At 46.0% G+C, this 25,613-nt stretch overlaps 1 protein-coding gene across 1 annotated transcript in view; it reads left to right on the top strand.

The window, feature by feature from the left end:
• Positions 1-4,191: 4,191 nt before the first annotated feature.
• The window catches only part of agbl2 (AGBL carboxypeptidase 2), a 54,648-nt gene continuing 33,226 nt past the window's right edge, over positions 4,192-25,613 (top strand). The window contains exons 1-7 of the mRNA XM_048607275.1: positions 4,192-4,725; positions 15,445-15,579; positions 16,495-16,680; positions 16,950-17,060; positions 20,903-21,053; positions 21,405-22,187; positions 22,599-22,758. Of these exons, the coding sequence (XP_048463232.1) occupies positions 15,471-15,579; positions 16,495-16,680; positions 16,950-17,060; positions 20,903-21,053; positions 21,405-22,187; positions 22,599-22,758 (1,500 nt within the window). The 5' untranslated portion in view covers positions 4,192-4,725; positions 15,445-15,470. The remainder of the gene's footprint in view (positions 4,726-15,444; positions 15,580-16,494; positions 16,681-16,949; positions 17,061-20,902; positions 21,054-21,404; positions 22,188-22,598; positions 22,759-25,613) is intronic.

Below are 25,613 nucleotides of genomic sequence, written 5' to 3' on the forward strand. Positions count from 1 at the left end.
CAATGGTCTGGATTTCTTTGTTCCAACTCTGGGTGCATGATATGTACCAAAGGCATGTCTCATGATCTTTCTGTTAATCCACAGGCCAAACTCGGTAACTGTCCACTCCCGACTGTCTGCGATCTGAGGTGTGGTTTATATATCACCATCTCCGATCCGGGTGCAGTTTATTTATCACTGTGCCCTCCCTGGGGTGCAATTATATCTAAGTAACCCTGTCAGTGTGTGGTTTATATGCCACTGTCCTCACTCAGGATGGGATTTATATATCATGAGATATGGTTTGTAAATCTCTGATACTGCTCTGGAGTGCGGTTTAGCTGTTGACCACCCCAACTCAAGAGTACGGCTTGTTTATAACTCTGCCTACTTGGGTTGTGATGTCTAGATCACTGTCCGTGCTTGGCTTATAGTTTGTTTATCCTTCTCCCTGCTCAGGGTGTGGTTTATATATCACTGTCCCCACTTGGGGTGAGGTTTAAATAGCCCTGCCCCTGCTCGGGATATGACTTCTTTATCAGTATCTTAGTTTGGGGTACAGTTTATATATCACACACTCCCTGCTCGTGTGTTTCATATATCACTGTTCTCACTCTGGGGAATGTGATTTATGTTTCAGTGCCTGCACCCCCTGCAGAATATGGTTTATATATCACTGTGCAACTCATGGTCTGGTTTATATATATCGGTATTCCTGCTTGGGGTGTGGTTTATATATATCACTGTCCCCACTGAGGGGTGTGGTTTAGATAGCACTGCCTCTGCTCGAGGTGCAGTTTATATACCTGCACTCAGGGTGCAGCTTATTTATCACTCAGCTCGGGTGCAGTTTACATACTACACTCCTGGCTCAGTGTGCGTCATATATCTCTCACTCTGGGATGTGGTTTATGTTTCACTGCCCCTAACCCTCAGAATGTGGTTTATATATCACCACCCTACTCAGGTTTGGTTTTTATATCGCAGCCCTCTATTCGGGATGTGTTTTTTTTTTAGTCACTTGTGGGGCATTGCTGGCTGGCCAGCATCTTTATATTGCCCATCCCTGGTTGCCCTTGAGAAGATGGTGAATTGCCTTCTTGAACTGCTGTAGTCCACATGCTGTAGCTTTCCTCACAATGCCCTTAGGGAGATGGTGAGCGGCTTGTAGGGGAACTTGCAGAGGGTTGTGTTCCCACGTATCTGCTGCCCCTTGTCCTTCTAAATGGAAGTGGTTGTGGGTTTGGAAGGCACTGTTCAAAGATCTTTGGTGAAAATCTGCAACACATCTTGTCGACAGTACACACTGCTGCTACTGAGCGTCAATGGTGGAGGGCAGGCAAGTCAGGAATATTCAATCACACTCCTGACTGGTTTACGTGGTGAGTCCAGTTGGGTTTCTGGTCAGTTTTGCTAAAGGTCCTTAATGCCACACTCAGTCAAATGCAGGTTTGATGTCAAGGGCTGTTACTCTCCCCTTCCCCTCTTTAATTCAGCTCTTTTAAACCAAGGCTGTAGTGAGGTCAGGAGCTGAGTGGTCCTGCCAGACCCCAAACTGGGTGTCATGAGCAGGTTATTGCTGAGCAAATGCTGCTTAATAGCCCTGTTGATCAGACCTTCCATCATATTACGGATGATTTTGGGTAGAATGATGGGCGATAATTGATTGGGTTGGTTTTGTCCTGCAGTAGGGCTGCTGCCAAGCTACTCAGTGATGAACATTGAAAACCCCCACTCAGAGTAGATTTTGTGTCCTTGTCCCCCTCAGCACTTCCCCCAAGTGTTGCTCAACATGGAGGAGTACTCATTCATCCGTCAAGGGAGAACGGTACATGGTAACCAACAGGAGGTTTCCTTGCCCATGTTTAACCCATCACCATGAGATTTCATGTGGTCCACAGTCAATATTGAGAACTCTCGGGCAACTCTCTCCTGACTGTACACCACTGTGCTGGGTTTGATGGTGGAACAGGACATATCCAGGAATGGTGATGGAGGTGTTTGGGACATAGCCACACACCTGGAATCATATGTTACAAACAATGACAGGCTGTTGCTTGACTAGTCTGTGAGACAGCTTACTCAACTTTGGCACTGGCACAGCACCCCCCACCCAACTCCACCCCCCCACCCCCCGACTGGTAAAAATGAGGGCTTTGCAGAGTCAATAGGGCTGTTTCTGCCATTGTCTTTTCTGGTGCCTAGCTCAATGCCAAGGGGTCTATCCAGTTTGGTTTCTTTGTGGAGACTTTGTAGCATGTGATGCATTTGAGTGGCTTGTTCGGCCATTTCAGAGGGCAGTGTCAACCACATTACTGTGGGTCTGGAGTCATATGTAGGCCAGACCAGGTGAGGTTGCAGATTTCCTTCCCTGAAGAACATTAGTGAGCCCGATTGGGTTTTTCTGACAATTGACAATAGTTTCATGGTTATCAGTAGATTCTTGATTCCAGGTACTTTATATTGAATTCAAATTCCACCATCTACCATGGTAGGATTTGAAACCGGGTCCCCAGAACATTAGCTGATCTCAGGGTGTGGTTTACATACTGCTGTTGCTGCTCGGGTGGTGTGGTTTATATAGCGATGTCACAGCTTGGGATATGGCTTATGCATATGCCACCGACCCTATTTGGTGTATGCTTTACAGATCAGTACTCTCACTCTTGGATGTAGTTTATGTCTAACTGTTTGCCCTCAGAGTGTGGTTATATTATCACTGTCCCTGCTCAGAGTGTGATTTATTGTATTGCTGTCCTTACCCTGTGCTGTGGTTTATATTTCACTGTTCCTGGTCAGGGTTGTCTGGGTTATATATTTTTGTCCCACTCAGGGTGTCCTTTTATATATCATTGTTCTCAATCTTCAATACGGTTTGTATCTCTTTGAACGCTCAGATGTGGTTTATATATCACTGCCCTGATCAATGTGTTGGTTATGCATCACTGTCCCCACTAAGGGTATGGTGTATATATCACTGTATCTGCTTGGGGTGTGGTTTATATATCACAGTCCACACTCTGGGGAGAGGTTTGTTGTCCAGGATGGGGTGCCCCTCGGACCCTGCAGACCCCTCTAGCAGTATAAGCAATATTAATTTACCCAAGTACCTTTGCATGTATCAGGGAAGTGTGACAGCACCAGCTATTGTAAGTGAAGTAGGTCACAACTTTGTTCGTAGGCAACAAAGATAAGAATCAAACTTTTCAAACTTTAACAACTCATAACCATTTGATTGTTTAGAAACTAGAACACTTCCCAGATACCTGTAGTTTTCTCTCGTTCATTGAACTCTTTGGCTCTTTCTCGGTATTCCCAGCATATTTTGCTTCTTGGCCAAAATGATTTTATTTTACTTGAGCACTTGCAGCCTGCTACAGGTTTATATATCACTGTTTACACTCGGCGTGCATATCAGTGTCCACGCTCATGGTGTGGTTTATATATCACTGTCCCTGCTTGGGGTACGGTTTATATATCACTGTCTTGGCCTGTGGTGCAGTTTATATATCGCTGTCCCTGCATGGGGTACGGTTTATATATCACTCTCCCGGCCTGCAGTGCAGTTTATATATCACTGTCCCTGCTTGTGGTGCAGCTTATACATATCATGTCCCACTGAGAGGTGTGGTTTATATATCCCGGTCTGCACTTGAGGTACGGTTTACATATATCCCCGTGCCTGCTGAGGGTGTGATTTATATATCACTGTCTGTGTTGATGGGGTATGGTTTATATATAACTGTGCCTGGTCTTGGGTGTGTTTTATACAGTCAAATCAGGATGTGGCTTATATATATATATGTTCTCACTCTAGGATGTGTTTTTCTTTTCCTAACTGTGCCCCCTCAGGGTGCAGTTTAAATATCGCTGTCCCTGCTCTGGGTGTGTTTATGTATCACCGTGCCTGCTCCGGGTGTGATTTATATATCACTGTCCTCGCTCAGGAGTGTAATTTATAGATCGTGTAACTATTCAGGTGTACTTTATATATCAGCATCCCTGTTGATATACAATGATCGTCCCTTTGGATGTGTAGTTTAAAAAATGGCTGCTCCTGATCAGGGCAGTGGTTTATTTCTCAGCCTTTGCTTGGGTGCGAGTTATATTGTGATTTTACAGGAGCTCCTCAGTTTTTGAAGCTGCTTGTTGCATGTTTTTGTTGTAGAGGTTGCCAGGAGACCATCCTGGCAAGTCTCAGCTCAAGCTACAGAATGTCGGGGGAGAGAGAGAGAGAGAGCTTATTGAGTCAGAGTGAAATAGAGAGAATCTGAGCAATTGACTGGGAGAGTTGGACAGAGTTAGGGAAGGTGACAGAGTGCAGTTGGAGGCAACTAAGTTGAGAGCGAGAGGGCCTGAACGAGAGATATAGAGCAAGAAACTGTGTGAAAAAGTGAGACAGAGATATTGAGTGGAAGTGATGGTTTGGATAGTGAAGTGATACTGTTGATATGAGAGACAGAGAAAAGTAGTTGAAAACTGAAAAAGAGAAAGACAGTGTATGTGAAACCAAGGGAAGTGGAAGTAAGATAGAGAGAGAAAGGAGACTAGTAGAGATGCTGGAGAGAGAGTATCCGATATCTTGAGTTGTAACACAAGTGATTGGGACTGGATCAGCTGACTGACGAACAACTACCGCCTTGAAGCAAACTGGAAAGACAAAAGCTGATATACAACAAGTGCCAAGTAACCCAGAGGAAGAGACAGCAGCTGGGCCTGCTGCAGAAGCAGTGACAACTGGAACAGGTACAGAAGTGTATTGAGGGCTAAAGATAACATGAAACATACTGGGGAGAGATTGACCGAGGAATCTGAAAGACTGGGACAGAACAGCTTTGATTTTAACCATTCACCTGAATGCCAGGTAACAGGCAAAGTTTTGTCAGGTTGTGGGCATTGCTGACTAATTTCAGCATTTATTGTCCATCCTTCATTGCCCTGAAGAAGTTGGCAAGCTGCCTTCTTAAACCGCTGCAGTCCTTGGGGTGTGCACACACCCGGTGTTGTAAGGGAGGGAATTCCAGGATTTTGACCCAGTGACAGTGAAGGAACAGTGATATGTTTCCAAGCCAGGATCATCAGTGTCTTGGAGGGGCACCTGCAGGTAGTGGGCAGAGATTGCTGGCAGAAGAGGTCAAGAGAGGGATAGACCAAGGGGAGAAAAGATCAAAAGGTAGAAGAATGAAAAAAGGGAGCGATTGAAAGGGTGAAGGATAAAGAAGGAAGAAATGGAAGATGTGGGAAAGAGAATGCTGTATTTTCATTGCTGCAAGCATGATTAGCTCATTCAGGTTTAGCTCCTCTCTTTATAGAGTCTGGGGCCTGTCAGGTTATCTGTGTTAAAGGATAGGCCACTGCTGAGTCTAAACACAAGAGAACATGTCTTAGAATCAAAGTCTTGCAGGATAGTGATATGTACAGTTTGGGCATAATGACCAATGACTCTGGGGACTGAACACAATATGCCTGCTCCCTTCAGGTAGTCGTGTGGAACTCAATTGTCTTGATCCAAATCTGAGCGATATCATCAGATTGGATGACAATGCAGAAGCATTTCTTTACACAACATCTCAATGACGAGGCCTTCTTCCTCAATGTTCACCATTACATATGAATGTATATAACTATATTACATTTACTTATACACATCACTTTACACCATCTTCCCAGAACCTTTTCATCTTTGGAAGAATCTCCATGGGAGATCTTCTCCATTGAAGACTATTAAAGTCAGTAGATTAATTCTCCAACAGATGTATGGTAGACTGGTTAGCAAGGTAAGATCACATGGAATACAGGCAAAAGCTAGCCATTTGGATATAAAATTGGCTCAAAGATAGGAGACAGAGGGTGGTAGTGGAGGGTTGCTTTTCAGACTGGAGGCCTGTGACCAGCACTTTACCACAAGGCTCGATGCTGGGTCCACTGCTTTTTGTCATGTATATAAATGATTTGGATGTGAATATAGGAGGTATGATTAGTAAGCTTGCAGATGACACCAAAATTGGAGGTGGAGTGGACAGTGAAGAAGGTTATCTCAGAGTACAATAGGACCTTGATCAAATGGTCAAATGGGCTGAGGAGTAGCAGATGGAGTTTAATTTAGATAAATGTGAGGTGCTGCATTTTGGTAAGGCAAATCAGGGCAAGACTTATACACTTATGGTAAGGTCCTGGGGAGTGTTGCTGGACACAGACCTTGGGGTGAAAGATCATAGTTCCTTGATAGTGGAGTTGCAGGCAGATAAGGTGGTGAAGAAGGCGTTTGGTATGCTTGCCTTTATTAGTCAATGCATTGAATATAGGAACTGAAAGTACTGCAGATGCTGTAAATCAGAAACACAAACAGAAGTTGCTGGAAAAGCTCAGCAGGTCTGGCAGCATCTGTGGAGAAGAAGCAGAGTTAACATTTTGTGACATGGGTAACCCTTCTTCAGAACTAGTGGTAGCCAGGAAACAGTGGTATTTAATCTGAAGTCAGGGGGTGGGTGTTGGGGATAAAGGAGTAAGTGATAGGTGGAGAAGGAGCCCAAAGAGAGAGGAAGACAGCTGGGCAGACAATGTGATGGATAATGGTAAGCAAGGAAGAAAGAACAACTGCTAATAGGGAACATAAATAAGTGAAAATGGGTTGGCTGTGCTGAAAGCAGCCCACATGATGACAGAGCCTGGAGTGTGTAAGGGACCTGGAAGAAGATGTTCAGACTCTAAAATTATTGAACTCAATATTGAGTCCTTAAGGCTGCAGGGTCCCCAAGTGGAAAATCAGATGCTGTTCTTCCAGCTTGTGTTGAGTCTCAGGGGAGAACCACAGCAGGCCTGAGACAGAAATGTTGGCCAATGGACACATTGGTGTGTTGAAGTGAGAAATAACTGGAAGCTTGGGGTCATTTTTGCAGACAGGGTATAGAACAACTGCAACCAGCCTGTGTTTCATTTCCCCAGTGTAAAGGACACCACATGGTGAGCAGCCAACCATAGCAAACTAGACTGAGTGATGTGTAGGTAGATCACTGCTTGACCCGGATGGTGTGTCTGGAGCCTCAGATAGCAAGGAGGAAGGAAGTAAACAGGCAGGCATTACACCTTCTGCAGTTGCATGGGAAGGTGCTGTGTGGGTATGGGGAGGTCTTGGGAGTGGATAAGCAGTGGACCAAAGTGTCCCTGAAGGAACAGTCCCTGTGGAATCCTGATAAGGGAAAGGAGGGGAATGTGTGTCTGGTGGTGGCATCCCGCTGAAGGTGACAGAAATGGCAGCTCACCATCCTTTGGGTGCGCATCTGGTGAGGTGAAAACTGAGGACCAGGGCATTCTATCAGTTTTGTGGGAGGGAAAGGGAAGGGGTGAGGGCAGAAGTGCAAAAAATGTGTCAGACACAGCTGAGGGACCCGTCTGGTGGCAGGAATCTGATTGAGGAAAAAGGTGAATATCTCGGAGGACCCCCCACCCCGCAACAACACCACCCCAGCCACAGAAGGTAGCATCATCAAAACAGATGCATCGGAAGCAGAAAATCTGGGAGAACGGAATGAAATCTTTACAGGAAGCAGGGTGTGAGAATGTGTAATCCTGGTAACTATGGGAGTCAGTGGTTTGTGATGGAAAATCGGTGGCCAGCCTATCCCCAGAAACGGAAACAGAGATGTCGAGGAAGGGAAGGGAGGAGTCAGAGGTGAACCAGGAGAAGATGAAAGAAGGATGGAAATTGAAAGTGAAGTTGATACATTTTCCCAATTCCGAAAGAGAAACGGAAACAGCACTGATGATGTCATCAATGTACCAGAGAAAAGAGTTGTGAGCCCAAGTAGTACTGGAGCAAGGAATGTTCCTCGTACCTCGCAAAGAGACAGGCTTCACTGCATGTAACCATGGTTGCAGCTTTGATCTGAAGAAAGTGAGAGGAGTTAAAGGAGAATTTATTTATAGTGAAGACAAAATAGAGCAGGTAACGGAGAGTGGTGGTGGCTGGGGTTTCTGGCCTTTTTTTTCCAGGAAAAAGCGGACAATCCTGAGACCATCTTGATGGAGGATGGATGTGTAAAGGGATTGTGTCCATGGTGAAGAGGAGGCACTGGAGCCCGTGAACTGGAAATTCTGAAACTGACATAAAGCATCATATTCTTTAATCCAGGTTCCAATCAACTGGACAATATTCTGATTTTTACAATCTTCAGCCAATTCAATTCACTACACTGGAGTTGGAGGCACTGGAAACTGCAAAAGCTATGAGCCCTGACAATATTCTGACAATAGTACTGAAGACTTGTTCTCCAGAACTTGCCACTCCCTAGCCAAGCTGTTCCAGTACAGTTATAACACTGGTATCTACCCAGCAATGTGGAAAATTGTCTTAGCATGTCCAGTCCACAAAAAGCAGGACAAATCCAACCTGGCCGATTACCGCCCCATCAATCTCCTCTCAATCATCAGTGAAGTGATGGAAGGTGTCATCAATAGTGCTATCAAGCAGCATCGGCTCAGCAATAACCTGCTCGGTGATGCCCAGTTTGGGTTCTGCCAGGGCCACTTAGCTCCTGACCTCTTTACAGCCATAGTTCAAACATGGAAAAAACGAGCTGAATTCCAGAGGTGAAATGAGGGAGGCAGAGATTATCTCTCCAGTTATCATGCTAAGATGATGGTTTTTAATTATGATTATGGTCCCAGAAACAACAAAAAAATGACAATTGGTGTGTGTTTAACTTCATGAAACAAAGCAGTGAAATTTAAGATCCATCCAGAAATCAAAGTGGAATATTTGACAACACTGGTAAGGAGAACCCTCTTTACCAAACAGAGAGTAGATTCTGACTATTCCTTCTGGATGAAGAATCCAGATTGCATTTATAACACCATTTGGATGCTGTTGTTTTAACAGATTACTTTTTGGGATTGCATCTGCTGTAGAAACATTTCTGATAATAATGTCTAACACATGAGAAGCTGTCAACAGTGTAATGAGTGAGAAAATGGCTAAGTCCCTTTATGCTAAGGAATGGCATCCACTTTCAGTAACATGCTCTGAAGTTCAGACACATTTGGAACTAGGACTGAATCTGCTTGGTTTCAGGCATGTTTGCCTCTATCTAAACCTGCTCGTTGTGTATACAGTTGACAAGAAAGGTCCTGTTCAAGTATAATCTGCCATATTGACGACAGACTGCTTTGTGAATGCACAAAACAGGAACATGACCACAGGCATAAAACAGCCTTCACAGTCCTCCCCAATGCAACCTGAGCACTTAAAGTCATAAAATCATCCAATTTCGGTAGCATCCATGTAAATCTTCTTTGCACCCTTTCCAATTTAATAGCATCCTTCCTATAGCAGGGCAACCAGAATTATACATAGTACTCCAAATGTGACCTTATCAATGTCTTGTACGGCCCTAGCATGATGTCCCAACTCCTTTACTCATTCTATGACTGATGAAGGCAATTGTGCCAAACGTCGCCTTCACCACCCTGTCTATAAGTGGCGCCACTTCCAAGGAGATATGAATCTGCACCTGGTCGAGGTCAAAGAACCCATTTGAGGTGGAGTTGAGGCAGGTTGAACAATGGTGATGGAAACTGGGCCAATAAATTGCTTCAAATAATACCAGGCAACTTCTAATCACTTTAGAAGTTAAAGCACACAGTGATTATATTTACCAAGCAAAGTAGAGGCTGATTAGAATTAATATTGAAAGAATTGAAAGAATTAATATTGAAGCTGTATTAAGATCCATCCAATCTGATGAATCATAGAATCAAACAATCAAAGAATCATTCAGGACAGAAGAGGCCCTTTGGCCCATTGAGTTTGTACTGCTAAAAATACATTACTGCCTATATTGTCACACTTTCTAGCAGAGGCCTGTAGGCTTGAATGTTAGTACACTTCAAGTGTTCATCCAATTACTTTGTAAAGGTTGTAAGGTTTCTCACCTCAATTACCCTCCCAGGCAGTGTATTCTAGATTCCCAACACCCTCTGAGTGAAATAAAATTTTCCTCAAATCCCCTCTAAACTAGCTGCCTTTCATTTTAAAATTATGCCCTTTTGTTATTGACCCTTCAACTGAGGGGAACAGCTGCTTTCTGTTCACCATGTCTATGCCCCTCATAATCTTCTACACCTGTATCAGGTCTCCACTCAACCTTCTCTGCTCCAAAGAAAACAACCGAGTTTATCCAGCCTCTCTCCGTAGCTGAGACAACAAGGTGTAGAGCTGGATGAACACAGCAGGCCAAGCAGCATCAGAGGAGCAGAAAAGCTGACGTTTCGGGCCTAGACCCTTCTTCAGAAAATTCTCCAGCATCTGCAGTTCCTACTATCTCTGAAACAATTTTAACCCCACTGTGAAGCCTCATACTATCTCTCTCCATAGCTGAAATGTTCTGTCCCAGGTAGCACCCTGGTGAATCTCCTCTGCACCCTTTCGAGCGCAATCACATCCTTCCTTTATTATGGCGATCAGAACTTCACACAGTACTCCAGGTGTGGTCTAACCAAAAGTCTATGAAGTTCCATCTCTTGCTCTTATAATCTATACTGTGACTGATAATGGCATGTACCGTATGCTGCCTTAAGTACCTGGCTAATCTGCCCTGCCACCTTAAAGTATATGCAGACAAGTTTCCCATGAACCCCCTGTTCCTCTGAGCTTCCCAGTGTCCTGCTATTTATTGAGTACTCCCTTGTCTTGTTTCTTCTTCCAAAATGCATCACCTCACACTCACTAGGTTAAATTCCATCTGCTACTGATCTGCCCATCTGACCTATCTATTTATATTCTCCTGTATCCTAACACCTTCTTCCTCACTGTCAACCAACTGGCCAATCTTGATGTCATCCTCAAACTTACTTACCATCCTTCCCACATGCTCATCTCAATCAGAGGTCCCAGTACTGATCCTTGCGGAACACAACTTTTCAGTCAGAAAAACAACCCTCTGTAACTACCCTCTGTCTTCTATGGCCAAGCCAATTTTGTATCCAACTTGCCAACTCACCACAGGTCAATAAGTGTGACTTAATTTTCTCCACCAATTTACCATGAGGGAGCTTGTCAAATGCTTTAGTAAAGTCCATGTAGACAACAACTGCCCTACTCACATCAATCATTTTTGTCACTTCCTCAGAAAACTCAATCAGATTTGTGAGATAAGACCTCCCCTGCATAAGGCCATGTTGACTATCCCTAATAATTGCACTCATCTCCAAATGCATGTAAATGCTGTCCCTAAGAACCTTCTCCAATAATTTCCCTATCTCTGATGTACAAGTCACTGGCCTATCATTTTCTGGATTATCTCTGTTGCCCTTCTTGACCAAAGGAACAACATTGGGTATTCTGCAGTCTTCTGGGACCTTGCCTATGGCTAAGAGGATACAAGGCTCAGCAATTTTCTCTCTTGCCTCCTTCAGCATCCTGAGATAGACCCCATCAGGCCCAGGGGAGATATCTACCTTACTATTTTACAAGACCACATCCCAATCCTACATGCCAAGGGTATATCATGGTCCCTTCTAGCCCTCCTTTTCTGCTTCCTTTGTATTCCTCAAGGGCTTTGTTTGACTTCTGTTTCCTAAACCTTACATATGCTTCCTTTTTGATTAACCTTTCCATTTCTCTCATCATTGAAAGTTCCCAAATCTTACCATTTTTATTTTTCAACCTCACAGAAACATGCTGGTCCTGAAACTTGATCAACTGGCCTTTAAAAGAGTCCCACATGTCAGATTTGGATTTACCTTCAAAAAGCTGTCCCCTATCCAATTTTTCCTGTTGTAATTAGCCTTCCCCCAGTTTAGCACCTTTATCTGAGGACCAGTCTCAACCCGTTCCATAACTATCTTAAAACATATGGAGTTATGATCAATGTTTCTAAAATGCTCCCCCATTGAAACCTCAGTTACCTGGTCAGGCTCATTCCCTGATACAAGGTCTGTTGAGGCCCTTTCCCCAGTTGCCATATCTACATATTGTTACAAGAAACCTTCCTGAATGCACCTAATAGATTCTGCCCCATCCAAGGTCTTGGCACTAAGGGATGTCCTAGTCAATGATTGGGAAGTTAAAATCACCCACTACAAAAACCCTGTTATTTTTACATCTTTCCACAATCTGCTTACATTTCTGTTCCTGTATCTCTCGCTGGCTGTTGGGAGGCCTAAAGTATAAACCCATCAAAGTGATTGCACTTTTCTTATTCCTGAGTTGTTGCCTCTCTGGATAAGCCCTCCAAGATGTTTTCTTAGTACAGTTGTGATATTCCCCTCTTATCAGTAATGCAATTCATACCTCTTTATATCTCTATCACTTCTGAAACATCTATACGTGGAACATTGAATGTTGAGAGTCCTGCCCTTCTCTCAACCAAGTTTCTGTAATGACTACCACGTTGTAGTCCCATGTACTAAGCCAGGCTGTAACTCATCTGCCTTCCCTGTTACACTCCTTACATTACAATAGACACACTTCAGACTGCCAGTCCCTTCGTGTTTATTAACTTCACCCTGCCTGTTCTTTCTGGTCTATAGTTCCCTGGTCTATCTTTATTGTGCTTCTTGTAAAGTGGAACTACGTTAGCTGTCCTCCAGTCCTCTGGCACCTCCTCCATGGCCAGGGATGATTTAAACATTTGGGTCAGGACACCTGAAATTGCCTCCTTCGCCCCCACAGCAACCTGGGATGCAACTCATCTGGACCTGGGGATTTGTCCCCTTCTAAATCCACCAAAATCTCCAATACCTCCTCACTTCTTACATTAAACTTCTCAAGCTCTTCACAGTCCACCTTCTCAAATTCTGTACATGCATCATCCTTCTCCCAAGTAAAGACAGATGTGAGATATTCATTTAACACCCTACCAGTGTCCTCCAGATTCACACACACATTACCCTCCTGGTCCCTAATAGGCTCTATTCTTTCTGTGGTTATTCTCTATCTCTTGATATACTGGTAGAATATCTTTGGATTATCCATAATCTTGCTTGCCAGCATTTTCTCATGGCCCCTCTCTGCTCTCCTAATTACTTTCTTAAGATCACCCCTGCATTTCCTATACTCCTCTAGATCCACCGTTGCTTTGCTCCACCTGTACATATTAAACATCTGTCTTTTCCTTTTTAACCAGTTCTGAATATTTATAGACATCCAGGGTTCTCTGGGTTTGTTGCTCCCATATTTCACCCTTGTGGAATGTGTTGGGCCTATACTCTCCCTATTTCCTTTTTGAATGCGTCCCACTGTTCTGCTGTAGATTTACTCTCAACTAACTGTTCCCAGTCTGTTTTGGCCAGATCTTTCCTTATTTTATTAAAATCTGCCTTAGCCCAATCCTAAAAAGTCACACTCTCCACTTTTCCACCTTTGCCCACTGCCCAAGACACACCTTGGCGTGATGTTTTGCCCTCTGGTGATGGTGATCTCCAGTAGAGGACCTTCCATAAAGGTGTTTTCCCCTCTTACATCAGGGATCTGGGATGGAGAGTGTTATACCAATGATCCTGTGCAACTGCAGTTTGAGTTATTTCACTGAGTGCCAGACCATGTGTAGTCTTTGTGGCCTGGAGGGGATAGTCTTTCATGTGTACATCAAGTGCTCCTGTTTGTGGCCCCTCTTTCATTTTTTGATGGGCTGCTCCTTAAATTTTGGCTGCCCTTCAGCCCCCATGCTCCTGACCTGCAGAGACCTGGTGCAGGGAGTTGGGGGAGACCAGTCTACAAGCCTTCTTGTGGGTCTGCTCCTGGGCCTGGTCATTAACAAGGCCAGTCAGCGTGCCACGGATGGTCTCATCATTCCTGACTGTCTGGCCCTCTTTCGTGGTTACGTCGTGCTCGGGTGTCCCTGAAGAGGGAGCGCATAGTGCTCATCTGAGCACGGTTGAGGCCTTTCGAGACCAATGGGCACCGCAGGGGCTGGAGTGCATCATTAGCCTGGACGATGTTATTTTAATTTAATAAGCTTCTGTTGTATTTCTGTAACTATCTGTTAATCATTTAATTTTGTTTGTTACAGTTCATCACTGATACTTGTTTAACCCGATAACGTTTGTTATTTTAAGAGTAGAAATGAGGTCGAGGGCTCTTGTGCCACAATGGTAATATTCCTAAACTCTAAGTCAGGAGACCAGGGTTCAAATCCCACCTGCTCCAGAGTTGAGTGTCTTAAGGAAGAAGGAGGTTTTTCATGCAGTAAGCTGTTAGGGTCTTCAATGCATTGCTTGGAAATGTGGTGGAGGCAGGTTCAGTCAAGGAACTAGGAGGGTATTGGACAATTATTTGGATTGACATGGCGTACAGGGATATGGGGAAATGGCAGGAGATTGGCACTAGGTAATAGAATTTGTGCAGGCACAATGGGCCGAATGGCCTCCTGCATAGGACGGTCAAAATCCTGGAACTTGCTAAAAGCACTGTGCATGTCCAACACCTTTGTAACTGCAATTCATGATCACCTTCTCCAGCGATGGGGAATGGACAATAAATACTGACCCAGCTTATGATATCATAATCATGTCATCATCCCATGAATAAATTTAAAAAATACCTTCTTCTTAACAGCACTGTGTGTTTATGTGGACTGCGTTGGTTCAAGAAGGCAGCCTAGGGCACTCCTTAGTATTAACCCTTGCAGAAGCATATACCACAAGGCGCAGTGGTTGAATTGTCTCTTAGTGGAGATGGTCATTGCCTGGCAATTTTTTTTAGTGCGAATATTACTTGCCACTTGTCAGTCCAAGCCTAGATATCGTCCAGGTCTTGTTGCATTTGACTATCAGTCACTGTGTCAGGTTTGTGGAGCTCGTTATGGAATTTTCAGCGAGTGTCTCCACTTCTATCCTTCTGAGGGAGGGAACCTGAGAGGCTGATTGATTCTGTATGCTCCTATAATTATATTGTTCTCTTTTTACAAGTAGGCTATGTGTCCAGCTAGTGCCAGAGTCTGGGACTTCAAGGCGAGGGCATTCAGTTCATTTTAATTTAGAGGGGAGGTGTTCATTAAAGGGCTGGTAGCAATTCTGGAAGGCTGAGAGCTGGAAGGAAAGGGGACTATTTTAATTTATAAATGAAGGCAGAGCAAACAATCAACAAACTGTTGTTTGTGAGAGACAGTGTCCAGCAGTGCCAGAGTGACCAATCTAAACACTGGCAGTGTCAGAGTGAGGGAGGGTGAGTTGACGGTGGAGGTAATGGTGGAGGGGAGGGGGAGTTGACTGTGGAGGGAGTGTTGATGGAGGAAAGGGAGGTGCCAGTGGAGCGGGAGGGGGAGGTGACGGAGTGGGAGTGTGGTGCCGGTGGAGTGGGAGGAGGTGGTGATGGTGGAGGGGGGGGGGGTGGTGATGGTGGAGGGGTGGAGTAAATAGCGCTGACGATGAATGTGCTGATGATGGAGATATTGACGGTGGAGGTGGAGATGGAGGTGGAGATGGAGGGTTGAAGTGAAAGATGCTGACATTATGTCCTTGGTTCAGGTTACAGAGCCTGGCTCCCCGTGAGCATGAAGCCGGATGGAGAAGCTCCATCAACCCCGAGCAGAGGGCAGACTGAGATCAGCAGGAGTTCGACTGAGCGGGAGGAGGGAGAGGAGGAGGTCCCAACATTACACTGTGAGTGAGGGGGAGTGGGAGGGACAAGGCAGGAAAGGAGGAGCAGAGAAGGTGGATTGATGGGGGATTGGCATGATGGGGTTATGTATGAAGGTTACATTAATGTTTGAGCTGTTATCTTTTTGTTTGATCGGCAGGAATGCCTGAGAACTAATGGAATGAGGCAAACAGTGATGGATGTATTAGTTAAGAGTTAATTGGGTTTGAACTGATTGTTTAAATATGGAAAGCTAGTAATCAGTAGGGGAGGAGGGTAAGATTTATGGAATGTGGCTGAGTGAAATAAAGCTCTCACAAAAGCGTGGACCTGAATCCTGTTTAAATAGTTATCCTTTGACATATCGGTGTATATTTTAGGGTTTGATTGCACACGCATTTCCTGAAAATGAGCCTTATGACCAGTGGACGAATGCAGTTACAGTGTGGATCTGGGTTACTTCTTTAACAAAGAGAAAACAAGGCATAGCCTTAGCACTCTTGTTACCGCACAGAAGTAAGATGAGAAGCAAAGGTTTTTGGGCTTGGATGATCACGGGTGAAGATTTAGACAGGTTGTTCACTTTCATGCTTAAAATTGATCAAAAAGCTGATTTATTGACAGTTTACGAAACATGGTCAGATTTGGCCACTTTGTGAATTTAAATAAAAGTATTTAATTTTTGTGACAACTCCAGGAACAGTGGGGATCGAATTCCAGTACGATGTGTGTGTGTGTGTGTGTGTGTGTGTGGGGTGAGGGGTTATTTCTCTGGAATTTATCTTGTGTGTTTGTGGGGGGTCATTAAGTGCAGATCAAGTCTTTGTACACAGTTAATTCATGAACACCTATTTACACATTGACAGAGCCCAGTCTCACTGTCTGCCTGTCAAACAGTGCTGGAATATAATAGGGGTGTTTCCATTTGAACATTCCAGATTCCTTCCTCAGCGAGTCCCAGTTACTGAGGACCAGGCAGCTTATGTTTGCCTATCATGCCGGAAGGCACATTCCTCGTCTTCGAGAACCGCTCAGTCTTTATGCTATTGCAACCTCTGGGCCACAGCTTGCCCCACGATGGCCAATAGAGTGCGAGGTCATCAAGGAACAGATCCACCACATTGGTAAGAGCACAGAGAGATGTACTCAGGAGTTTGGGGGGGGGGGGGGGGTGCGGGGGGGCTAATGGTGTCAGGGGGGGGGGGAATGGTGTTGGGGGAGGGGGCAGACTGTGCCTGAGACAGCAGACAGACCACTGCAGAAACAACCCCATCAGAAGAACCTGTCCCCATTGGATGTTTGGGCCATGATACCAACGTGTTTCCTTGGAGTGACCTTTTATTTCTTTGTTGTGGCCAGTGTGGCTGAACTTTTTTTGTGTTTCTCCTGGCAGAGTGGAGCCCTCGAGAAGCTGAGAAACTGTCCCAGCCCAGTCAGCAGGAGGAGGAGATGCCAGAGTGTGCTGGGGAACATAGCAGAACCGTGGTATTCTGTATCGATGGAGGTGAACGCTGTATTCTAGCTTTGTTTCAAATTTAAAATTTTCGTTCTTCGTGTTCAAATCCCTTTACGGTGTTATCCTCCCCTATTTCTGTCATATCTGCCTTCTGGCAACCCATCACCCAAAAATTACCCCCATGTTAGTTCACAACATGGTGTCCCCTACATTGGGGAAACAAAGCATAGACTGAGTGACCGCTTTGTAGAACACCTAATTTCTGTCTGCAAATCATAACCCCAAGCTTCTAGTTGCCTGCAATTTCAACACACTACCATGTTCTCTGAACAACATCTGTGTCTCGGGCTTGCTGCAGTTATCCAGCGAGGCTCAATGCAAGCTGGAAAGACAGCAAGTCATTCTCTACCTGAGGACTCTGCAGCCTTCAAGACTCAATATCAAGTTCAATCATTTTAGGATCTGAACACCTTCTTCCATGTTCTTTACCCTACCCCTTCAACCCAGCCCTGTCATCACATTAAGCTGCTTTCAGCACAGCCAACCCATTCTCTCCACCTCTCAGCTCTCAGTTTCACTCATTCAGCTTTTCTTCTGTCCTGGCCTGCTCGCCATAATCTCCTTGTTTACCAAAGCTTTTGGATAACCTGACTCATACGTGTATTTGAATCTATTTCCAACTGATTACACTCCAGTGAGAATCTTTCAGATGTGTCTTTACCCCAGGATTTGAGTGGGTCATCAACGACTCCCCACCTGCTGTGAACTCCAGGATGAAACTTCAGGAAAGGGGTCTGTGACCCCTATAGCCAGGTTTAGCTTACAGTGAGAGCACACCACCCAACACCTTGATCTGAACTGAGCTTACCCATTCCATCTTTCTGTTGGGTTTGAATGGCCCTCTTCCCCATGGAAAGAGTCATGGAGGTTAGCAGCATGGAAACAGGCCCTTCGGCCCAATTTGTCCATGCTGCCCAGTTTTGACAATTATTCTAGTCCCATTTGCCTGCATTTTGGTTCATATTCCTGCATACCTATCCCATCCATGTACCTGTCCAAATGTTTCTTAAATGACAAAATTGTGCTCCCTTCCACCACTATCTCTAGCAGCCTGTTCCAGACACTCACCACCCTCTGTGTGAAAAAAATTGCCCCTCTGGACCCTTTTGTATCTCTTCCCTCTCACCTTAAACCCGTGCCCTCTAGATTTAGACTAGGGAGAGTTACCTGGGCACTGTGTTTCAGGAGACAGTCACACCCCTTAGATTAACTAACTTGAATTCGGCCAGTGGTCAGGGACAGGAGGGTGTGGCTGTGAGTGAGGCAGGTAGAGCTGCAGGAGCCTCAGCCATTGTCCTTGTCCAACAAGTTCAAGAGTCTTGCTCCCTTTGTGGATGGGAATAGGGGCTGCAGGAAGGATGAGTCAATTGACCACAGAACCATGGTGCAGGGAGCCATTCAAGTGGGGAGAGAGAAGAGAAATGTAATTGTAATCAGGGATATTGTAATTAGGGGCATAGACTCTGTGACCAGGATCGAGAGCCCCGAAGGTTGTGTTGCCTGCCTGGTGCTCAGGTTTGGCATATCTCATCTGGGCTGTTGAGGAACTTGGAGTGGGAGGGTAAAGATCTAGTTGTCATGGTCCGCATAGGTACCAGCGACATAGGTAAAACTAGGACAGAGGTTCTGCTAAGGGAGTATGAAAAGCTAGGAGCTAAATTAAGAAGCAGAACCAAAAAGGCAATAATCTCTGGACTACTACCCGAGTCACAAGCTAATTGGCACAGGATCAATAAGATTAAGCAAGTAAATGCATGGCTTAAAGATTGGTTGAGGAGAAATGGGTTTGACTTCATGGGACATTGGCACCAGTACTGGAGAAGGAGGGAACTGTTCCAATGGGACCAGAGTCCTAGCCAATCACATAACTAGGGCTGTAGACAGGGCTTTGAACTAAATGGCGGGTGGTAGTCACAGGCCTCCAGTTTGAAAAACAACCCTTAACCACCACCTTCTATCTTCTTCCTTCAAGCCGATTGGTAATTGGCTAGCTCTCCCTGGATACAATGAGATTTAACCTTACTCAACAACCCACCATGGTGGTACCTTGTCAAAGGCCTTGCTAACGTCAATGTAGACAATGTCTACTGCACTGTCCTCATCTACTGTCTTGGTCACCTCTTCAAAACACTCAATCAAATTCATGAGACATAATTTCCCACACACAAAGCCATGCTGACTATCCCTAAATAAGTCCTTGCCTCTCCAAATGCCTGTAGATCCTATCTCTCAGAATCCCTGTAACAAAATACCCACCACAGATGTTAGGCTCACAGTCTGTAGCTCCCAGGCATTTCCCTACAGCCTTTCTAAAATAATGGCACAATATCATCCAGTCTCCAATCTTCAGGCACTTCATCCATGGCTGTCAATGATACAAATATCTTTGCTAGGGGCCCCATAATTTCCTCCCTAGTCTCCTACAAAGTCCTGGGATACACTTCATCAGGCACCAGGGATTTATCTATCTTAATGTTTTTAAGACTTCCAGCACCTCCTCTTCTGTAAATTGGACTCTGTTCAAGTCATCACTATTTATTTCTCAAGTTGCCTAGCACGCACGCCTTTCTCGATGGTAAATACTGATGAAAAATATTCGTTTAGGATCTCACCCATCTCTTGTGGGTCCGACCTTGTTGATCTTTAAGAGGCCCTATTCTCTCCCTGGTTACCCTTTTACCCTACATGTACTTGTGGAATCCCTTTGGATTCTCCTTTACCTTACCTGCCAAAGCCATCTTGTGTCCCCTTTTAGCCCTCCTGATCTCTCTCTAAGTTGTACTTCGATACCCTCTATACTCCTAAAGCAATTCACTTGATCCCAACTGTCTATACATGTCATATCCTTTCTTCTTTTTCTTGACCAGGACCTCAGTAACTCTAGCAATCCAGGATTCCCTACTCCTGCCAGGCTTACCCTTCACTCCAACAGGAACATGCTGGCCCTGAACCCTCATTAACTCACTTTTGAAAGCCATGCATTCATCTGCCAAATCCTCCCATTCCTACTCTCACTGACACATGGCACCAGATATAGTCCAGAAATCACTAGCTTGAGGTCCTGCATTTGCAGATTTGTATTTGCAGATACATTCTATCTTGTTCAAAAAGTGCACAATTTGTAGGCAGTCAATGTGGCATTTTATAAATTCCTACTTTGGAAATAAAACCACTCTGGCTCCAAATTGATACACAGCCAGATTCTTAACAAGGCCTCAAACCTAAAATACATTCTCTGACCTGGGATGTCACCTCTGGTATACTGAGGGAACTGATAAAACTTTTAGTTATCTCGGAGCATTAACTTGAAAGAAATTCGGGAATTTGTACATTAATCCAGTGTAACTGATTAAAGATTTAATACCCATCTTAGGTTTGTTCAACACCTCATCAGTTCTATGACCCTTTGATCTTTTGCTTATAAATTCTGTGTCTGATGCTACCTCTCTCACTGACACCTGAAGAAGGAGCAAGACTCCAAAAGCTTGAGTCTTCAAATAAACCTGTTGGACTATAACCTGGTGTTGTGTGATTTTTGACCTATGGATATTGTGATTGAGATGTTTGTCCTTCCCTGCAGATGTTGGGATTGAGAAGTTCCCCTTCCCTGTGGATATTGCGATTCCAGGGCCCCTCTCCTTGTGCATATTGGGATTGAGTGCCTCTCTTTCCTGTGGATATTGGGATTCCGGGGCTCCACTCCTTGTGAATATTGGGATTGAGTGCCCCTCTTCCCTGTGGATATTGGGATTGAGTGTCTCTGTGTTATTGCTCTGCTTTTACCTGCTCTGTGGTGGTATTTACTGCCTGATGCTTGTATGCTCTCACAGCCAGGAAAGGTTCGTACTTCACCTGTTCCCGTGTTGGAGGTCGTCGAGGTCTGCTCCATCTCGCTACAGTTGGTGCCAATACCAAAGATGGCAACTCACTGATCTTTGAGTCTAGATTTGAGAGCGGAAATCTGCAAAAAGCCATCAGAGTGTGAGTGCAACCCTTGTGTGGACTGTGAGGATAGCTCTGCTCAGCTCTGTGCAACATTCTGAACTGTCCACTCCTGTTCACCCTCTTTGTGGTTGAAACCCCCATTCCCTGTCCCACACCAACCAGCTGCACCTTGAACTTATCTCCTGCTTGGTGTTTGCATCAACTGTGTGCCGGAGCTGCATTAGTTTGTCTGGGCATTTACACTGGGGAGAGGTCAGGTGGCTCTACAAACAGACACAGGTGGGGGGCAGCCTGTTTCAGGCAGAGGGGAGGGTGGGGTGGGGGTGGGAGTAGGGCAGGTGTCGGGAGTGAGGTTCACTTTGCTAATGGGAGCTTCCTGTGTTGCAGAGGGGCCTACGAGTATGAGCTGACTCTCCGCACGGACCTATACACAGACAAACACACCCAGTGGTACTACTTCCGAGTGAGGAACACCAGGGCAGGAGTCACTTATCGCTTCACCATTGTCAACCTGATGAAGGCCAGCAGCCTGTACAGTCAGGGCCTGAAGCCTTTGCTGTACTCGGAACAGGAGGCTGCGCAGAGGCAGGTGGGCTGGTACCGAGTGGGCCAGCAGATCCGGTACTACAAGAACGGCCTGAGCCAAGAGGGCAGGAGCCTGTACTCATTGACCTGGAGTTTCCAGTTTCCCCATGGGAATGACACGTGCTACTTTGCCCACTCATACCCATACACCTACACCCACCTACAACGCTATCTGGCAGCCATTGCCAGTGACCCAGTCCAGTCCCAGTACTGCAAGGTGCGGGTCTTATGTCGCAGTCTGGCAGGCAATATCGTGCACATACTGACCATCACCTCACCGCCCAGGAGCCACAAGAACAGCCCCGCCAAGAAGGCAGTGGTGGTGACGGCCAGAGTTCACCCTGGGGAGACCAACAGCTCCTGGGTGATGGCCGGCTTCCTGGAGCACCTCCTGGGCAGCTCCGATGATGCCCGTCTCCTGCGCGACATGTTCATCTTTAAAGTGGTGCCCATGCTCAATCCGGATGGAGTGATAACGGGCAACTACCGCTGCTCACTTACGGGCCGTGACCTGAACCGGAACTACCGCACCATACTCCGGGACACTTTCCCCTGTGTCTGGCACACCAGAAATATGGTGCAGAGGTGAGCAACTCACCCCCCGAGTAACCCAGATACCAGGAAGAGAAGAGGGTGGGAAATGGGGAGGGTGTGAGTGTGGAAACAGTGAGAACAGGAGGCTGAAGGTGAATGATGATGATTTAAAGAGCAAGGCAGCGATTGTGGAGCTGGTAAATGGGTCTTGTGCGAATCTGCAGCAGGTGAATGTAAGAGTGTGGGGCAAACCGGGCAAGTGCAAACAGGAAATTGGTGAATGGGCAAAGTGTGAATAGGGAGATATTGAATGAGGAGAGTGTGAGCGTGGAGAATGTGAATGGACAGCTAGTGGGGGTACAATTGTGGTGATACTGAATAGGGGAATATTAAATGAGGAAGGAGTAAATATTGAATAGGTCGGAAGTGAATGATGAGATGACAGTGAGGCTCCCCACCCAGGTTACTGGAGGAGCGGGACGTGGTCGTTTACTGTGATTTCCATGGACACAGCAGGAAGAACAACGCGTTCATGTATGGCTGCAACAATAATGAGACTGCATCACTGCGTTTCCAGGAGAGGATCTTCCCCCTCATGATGAGTAAAAATGCAGCAGACAAGGTACTAGAGGCTGGGCAGGGAGTGTGTGGGGTCACCCAGGGTGTATGGCTGTGCATGGAGTTGTCGCTGAAGTGTGTGGTGGGGCTGGGAATTGGGAGGCAGGGGTGAGAGAGAACGGGAGCGGGGTTTGGGGTATCGATGTGGTCGGGTTTTTGGTGTGGTTGCATAGCAGTGTGTAATCCTGTTCCATGTGAGAATTCTGAGATGCTTCCACAAGACAGCAAGTCTGTGGGAAATGGTGTCAATCTCACCTCTGGATTTTCAGTGCTTGAGCAGCAGCTGGCATCATTGGGTTGTTTAGTTGGAATGTCACCAGTCATTAGAATGTGCTGGTCATCCAGACATTAGTTTGGGCACATGGGTTCGAATTCCACCACGACAGAGCATGAAATTAATAAGTCAATAAAGATCTGGAACTTAAGAACTAGTCCAATAGCAGACACTGTCACTTGTCATTAAAAACCCACCTGGTTCACTAATATTCTTACAGAAAGGAAATCTTCTGAGCTCACCCAGTCCAGCCTCCATGTGACTCCAGACCCACAGCACTGTGGTTGACTCTTAATCAATTAGGGTAATACATTCGGACAATAAATGGCTCGCCCAGCCAAAGATGCACACATGTCATGAACAAAATTTCTTTTAAAAAAGCCTCCTAATTTTTTGAGGAAAAAACCCTGAAGAACTGCTGATGCTGGAAACCAGAAACAAAAACGGAAATTGCTGGAATAGCTCAGAAGTCTGGCAGCATCTGTGGAGAGAAAGCAGAGTTAATGTTTCGAGTCCCTTCTTCATTCAGAACCCTTCTTTCTCATTTGTGAAGTTGTTAGCCTTACAAAGAGCATATTTCTGGATGTGATCACCCTACAGCTTAAGGATCTACAGGAAGACAGGGAATAATTAGTACAAGAATCCCCCAAGTGTATCTGACCCTCTAACCAGCATTGAATTCTCAATCTTGGTAAGAGTGAAGGTTCATCAAGTGAGAGCAGCCAGAGTTCATGACACCAAAGAGGTATAAGGAGGAGCCATACTGATTGGTGATTCAATCATTATGGGATTAGTTTTGTGTTGGCACACATCATTGCCTCTGTGCTTCCAGAATCAAGGATGTCACTGAATGGCTCCACCCTGGGAGTGTAATTTGAAAAAGCACCAGTTGTGATCCACATCACAACCACATCCTTCTTCTCTGATCTTGGGCTTTCTACTGGCTTTTCAGCAAAAATATCTTGCCTTTTCCCAATGTATTGTTCTTATTTGGCCTGGAATGTGTCTCAGCACGATGCAAAGTCTTGTCCATTCTCCCATTAATACACGCCAGCTGATGATTGACAAGCTCAGAGCTTCTTCACATGTTGATATCTTTCTTCAGACTAAGTTCCTTTTCTCTCAGCAAACGTGCTGTCATGGCAAGATCTCTAATACTTAAGACAATCCTATCACAGATAACAAGGTGCAGGGCTGGATGAACACAGCAGGCCCAGCAGCATCATAGGAGCAGAGAGGCTGACGTTTCGGGCCTAGACCCTTTATCAGAAAAGGGGGAGGGGAAGGGGGTTTTGAAATAAATAGGGAGAGAGTGGGAGGCGGATAGAAGAGGGATAGAGGAGAGGACAGGTGGAGAGGAAACAAACAGGTCGAAGAGGCGGGGATGGGGCCAGGAAAGGTGAGTGTAGGTAGGGAGTTAGGAAGGGGATAGGTCGGACAGGTCAAGGGGGCAGGATGAGGTTGGTCGGTAGGAGATGGAGGTGCGGCTTGAGGTGGGAGGAGGGGATAGGTGGGAGGAAGAACAGGTTAGGGAGGCAGGGACGAGCTGGACTGGTTTTGGGATGCGGTGGGGGGAGGGGAGATTTTGAAACTTGTGAAATCCACATTGATACCATTGGGCTGCAGGGTTCCCAAGCGGAATATGAGTTGCTGTTCCTGCAACCTTCGGGTGGCATCGTTGTGGCACTGCAGGAGGCCCAGGATGGACATGTCGTCTGAGGAATGGGAGGGGGAGTTGAAATGGTTCGCGACTGGGAGGTGCAGTTGTTTGTTGCGAACCGAGCGTAGGTGTTCTGCAAAGCGGTCCCCGAGTCTCCGCTTGGTTTCCCCGATGTAGAGGAAGCCACACCGGGTACAGCGGATGCAGTATACCACATTGGCAGATGTGCAGGTGAACATCTGCTTGATGTGGAAAGTCTTCTTGGGGCCTGGGATGGGGGTGAGGGAGGAGGTATGGGGGCAGGTGTAGCACTTCCTGCGGTTGCAGGGAAAAGTGCCGGGTGTGGTGGAGCTGGAGGGGAGTGTGGAGCGGACAAGGGAGTCACGGAGAGAGTTGTCCCTCCGGAAAGCAGATAAGGGTGGGGAGGGAAAGATGTCTTTGGTGGTGGGGTCGGATTGCAGATGGCGGAAGTGTCGGAGGATGATGCGTTGGATCCGGAGGTTGGTGGGGTGGTACGTGAGGACGAGGGGGATTCTTTTTTGGTTTTTATTGCGTGGACGGGGTGTGAGGGATGAGGTGCGGGAGATGTGGGAGACACAGTTGAGGGCGTTCTCGACCACCGAGGAGGGGAAGTTACGGTCCTTGAAAAACGAGGACAACTGAGATGTACGGGAGTGGAATGCCTCATCCTGGGAGCAGATGCGGCGGAGGCGAAGGAATTGGGAATAGGGGATAGCATTTTTGCAGGAAGGTGGGTGGGAGGAGGAGTATTCTAGGTAGCTGTGGGAGTCGGTGGGCTTGAAATGAATATCGGTTTCGAGGTGGTTGCCCGATATGGAGACAGAGAGGTCCAGGAAGGGGAGAGAGGTGTTAGAGATGGTCCAGGTAAATTTAAGGTTGGGGTGGAAGGTGTTAGTGAAGTGTA

Source organism: Rhincodon typus, chromosome 17, assembly GCF_021869965.1.
Source record: "Rhincodon typus isolate 14 chromosome 17, sRhiTyp1.1, whole genome shotgun sequence".
Lineage (NCBI taxonomy): Eukaryota > Metazoa > Chordata > Chondrichthyes > Orectolobiformes > Rhincodontidae > Rhincodon > Rhincodon typus.